The sequence below is a fragment of the Zingiber officinale genome, chromosome 6A, assembly GCF_018446385.1.
Source record: "Zingiber officinale cultivar Zhangliang chromosome 6A, Zo_v1.1, whole genome shotgun sequence".
Lineage (NCBI taxonomy): Eukaryota > Viridiplantae > Streptophyta > Magnoliopsida > Zingiberales > Zingiberaceae > Zingiber > Zingiber officinale.
This window is the reverse complement of record NC_055997.1, coordinates 130,039,757-130,043,402: the sequence shown is the minus strand read 5'-3', so window position 1 is coordinate 130,043,402 and position 3,646 is coordinate 130,039,757. Positions and strand designations below refer to the sequence as shown.

Below are 3,646 nucleotides of genomic sequence, written 5' to 3'. Positions count from 1 at the left end.
TGCAACAATCATTGACGAACAAACCCCACCAACAAATACAGGTAAAAGCAACTGCACCAACAAAATGAAGAACACATGCGCGATAATTAACTCCACCAACAAATCCATGACTGGGATAATTGTCTGCCTTCTTCTCTCCGCCTTCCTTTGGGTTGATGTATAACATATTTGGGCAAAACCATAACTTTCAGTTCTTGTAATTCTTTCACTGTGTTTTTTGATTGGATATCAAAAGCCTTCCTTCTTATATATATTCAGCTAAATTCTATCATTCTTTAATCATACCATGAATTTGCTTGTTCCGCAATCAAGGTTAGGTATATATTTACTTCGTCAGAAAAATTCATTCTTATGGATATATAGGGTTAACTACCTCCTTGTCCATGTACCAAAGTAGGGATGGCAATGGGGCGGGGCGGGGGCAGGTTTGTCATTCCCATCTCCGTCCCGTTTTCATTTTTTCGGGTTCGGGGATTCCCCATCCCCGCCCCATCTCCATGATCTATCGGCAGCAACAATGTCAACCTGGAGATAATTTTTGTATGTCTCAAAGAAAAGGTAAGGCTCAAACAGTGCATTCCAGCTAGTCTTATTCAGCTCAATTTCCTGCAAGGATGACAAACAGGGAAATACAGAAGACATGATTCCGAATAATAGCTCAGGTAAATCATGAAGTACATACAGACCTCACAGATCTTGTTGCCTATTTGAAGCCAATAGATTAATATTAACACTATTATTAATATTTTTTTAAAAAAATTATATTATTATTTATTAATAATAATAATATTCGGGACGGGTTCGGGGATGGGGATAGTATTCCCATACCCGCCCCAAACCCGCCCCATCCCCGAAAAATCGGAGATCCCCATCCCCATTTCAAATTTTCGGGGTCCCGCGAAAAAAATTACCATCCCTATACCAAAGCATCAATAATCTTCATTCACTTCTCCAATTAATGATACCTTACCTCCATAATCCATGACTGGGAAAGTTATGTCTTATCCTGTCAATCTCAAGCACTCGATGTGCAGAAAGGTGCTTAAGATCACTGTTGATTAAGGTTCTCCCTTTTTCCATTCGAAGTTGCTAAAGTTGCCAAGCTCTTAAAGTGATTGTGAAAAGCTCCATGAAGGCTTTGTGGAGAGCTCTAAAAAACTTTAGAAAAGGTGTCCCTTTCTATAGGCATACAAGAGTCAGCACTCTCCAATAGACCAGTTAACTGTCCAAAGTGCCATTGTGAGATAATCCGGTGTGTGTCATGTTATTTGCTAATACTCCATTTCACACCAAGATATTGTGAGATTATGATGATTAAATCTACCAAACCACAGATTACATAATTGGAAATATTAAGAGAAGAATACATATATTATACCTTTAGTATTTTGAATCAATATATTTATCAACTTGTGAGTGTTTTTAGATATGTTTAGCACATGGACATGCAAAGAAAGAACAGAGAAATTTCTAGTTCCTGTTCATGCAATGGTGTCTACTCCAAGAACCACAACGGATGCTTCAATAATGCATGTGTCGTTGAGAAGAAAACCTCTCGATGGATCTCGTACATCTTCCCGGCTTAAAAAGTTTCTACAACCATAATATCGATTCTCTGACGAGAACAAATGTTTCACTACAAAAATAAATAAGAAAGCATAATCAGATGATTGCTTCAAGTTGTAGCATAGCTGGGGAGCGCAATCAAATTGTCGAAACCTGTAAGCTTCCAGTGCTTGGCATTGTGTTGATCCAACAAGCAAAAGCTGAAGTCCACATAGACTCTAGTCTTGGAAGACAGACTAGCAGCATTGGTCATGATCAAGAAAACAGAAAGAAAGTCTTCGAATGAGGGTAAGTTTGGATAGAGACAGATACGCCTAGACATGTCAAAATCAAACAAAACGAATTATATCTTAATTTTTTATATGCTCAAATTCTGCAAAGCTTACATAAATAATGATCCAATTAAGAACATGTGATGGAATACCAGTTGTAGCCGCCTGCAGCAAAAACTTCAGCAAATAGTATTTTTGTCAATTTGGAAACATCCTTGATTACCCAAGTATATATTCGAGGTGTTAGGTCTTTCTTTAGGGACAAGGATTCATGGATTAATCCTTCTTTATCTAATTTGCATGAAAAAGCCTCTAAGACTTCAGCTCCAAAGATGCAACAATCGTTGACAAGTAGACCAGATTTTGAACTGTTGAACTTGTTTAATGCAATCTTACAACAAAATCCATCATGGGATGTGCTATGGAAATAATCTTCGCCTACATAAACAATGAAGATCACATGATAAATAACTCCACCAGCAAGTTCAGGTAAAAGCAACTTCCTGTATTATGATCAGTTATCGTAGAATTATAAATATATTCACCTTCCTTTTGTATGTCCTCCGCATGTAGTTGATCATATACAAAGAGCTTGTAGATTGCTTTGATCACAGAATTCTTTGAAACTGCGTCAACATGTGAGAGGTAAAGACCAACATATTTTTCACCATCTCCTTCTAAAACTAATTCCAGTCGCAACTTCCTGCAATTAATATTTCCTTATCTCAGCTATCTTTCTTAAAGCATTCCCTTATGCCTAGTCTTTCGAAGATCTTAAATCGTAAAGAATGAAAGGAGAAATTTCATTTGTAATGAATAAAAGCCTGAAGTAGTATTTGTCTGAAAGATCACTACTCTAAAGCTTATGCGCTACAAAAGCTTGATTTTCACTTGTTGAAGAACAAAATGTTGATTTGATTTTGAAAATAGCATGTCAAAACACACACACACATACAAATAATAATAATAAAAATAAATAAAATTACCAGGTAAAACCACAGGCTGTGAAACTCCCCGAGTAATACGTCTCAGCACCTCGATTTGCAATGCTTGAGCAATCATCGATCATCCACCTAAAAGGATCTGTTCTCTCGCCTGCCTTCTTCTCTCCACCTTCCTTTGGGTCTATAACATATTTGGGTGAAACCATAACTTTCAGTTCTGGTAAATCTTTCACTGTGTTTTTTTTTAATGAATTGGATACCAAAGCCTTACTTCTTATATATTCAACTAAATTCTATCATTCTTTAATTATGCCATGAATTTACTTGTTCAACAATCAAGGTTAGGTATATTTACTTCATCAAAAACACTCATTCTTATGGCTAAGGTTAACTAACTCCTTGTCCATGTCCCAAAGCATCAATAATCTTCATTCACTCCCCAATTAAGGATATCTTACCTCTATAATCCATGACTGGGAAAGTTATGCCTTATTCTGTCAATCTGAACCACTTGATGTGCAGAAAGGTGCCTAAAGATCACTGTTGATAAAAGTTCTTTTATCTACTAGAAGTTGCTGAAGTTGTTAAGCTTTCAAAATGATTGTGAAAAGCTCCTTGAAGGCTTTGTGGAGAGCTCTCAAAATCTCTAGAAAAATGTCTCTTAATAATTGAAAACATCGTTTGTTTTAGGCATATAGATGTTCTTTTGCCATTCGTCTGTGCTTGGTTAGCCTCATTCTAATAGATTATTTGGCATTCTTGCATTTATAAGTGAATCTCTTAGATTCAGTACATCTAATCCTTGGTGATGAAAGAAAAATCACCTTGAACAGCTCGCTCATTATTGCTCTGGTTTCTTCCTCT

The 3,646-nt window shown here is 36.5% G+C and overlaps 1 protein-coding gene across 1 annotated transcript; it reads right to left on the bottom strand.

Moving 5' to 3' along the window:
- Positions 1-1,418: 1,418 nt before the first annotated feature.
- On the bottom strand, positions 1,419-3,025 carry LOC121994413. The gene is made up of 5 exons (XM_042548457.1): positions 2,825-3,025; positions 2,384-2,541; positions 1,991-2,276; positions 1,720-1,880; positions 1,419-1,636 (listed from the first exon to the last, which is right to left on the bottom strand). Exons 1-5 carry the CDS (start codon positions 2,986-2,988, stop codon positions 1,482-1,484), a joined length of 924 nt encoding a protein of 307 aa, XP_042404391.1. The 5' UTR covers positions 2,989-3,025; the 3' UTR covers positions 1,419-1,481.
- Positions 3,026-3,646: the final 621 nt, after the last annotated feature.

Coding starts and splice junctions, on each gene's coding strand:
- LOC121994413 (XM_042548457.1), bottom strand. CDS start 2,988: ATGGTTTCACCCAAATATGTTATAGACCCAAAGGAAGGTGGAGAGAAG. Junction 2,277..2,383: donor GGAGGACATACAAAAGGAAG/GTGAATATATTT, acceptor TTGTTTATGTAG/GCGAAGATTATTTCCATAGC. Junction 1,637..1,719: donor CAAGCACTGGAAGCTTACAG/GTTTCGACAATT, acceptor TTATTTTTGTAG/TGAAACATTTGTTCTCGTCA.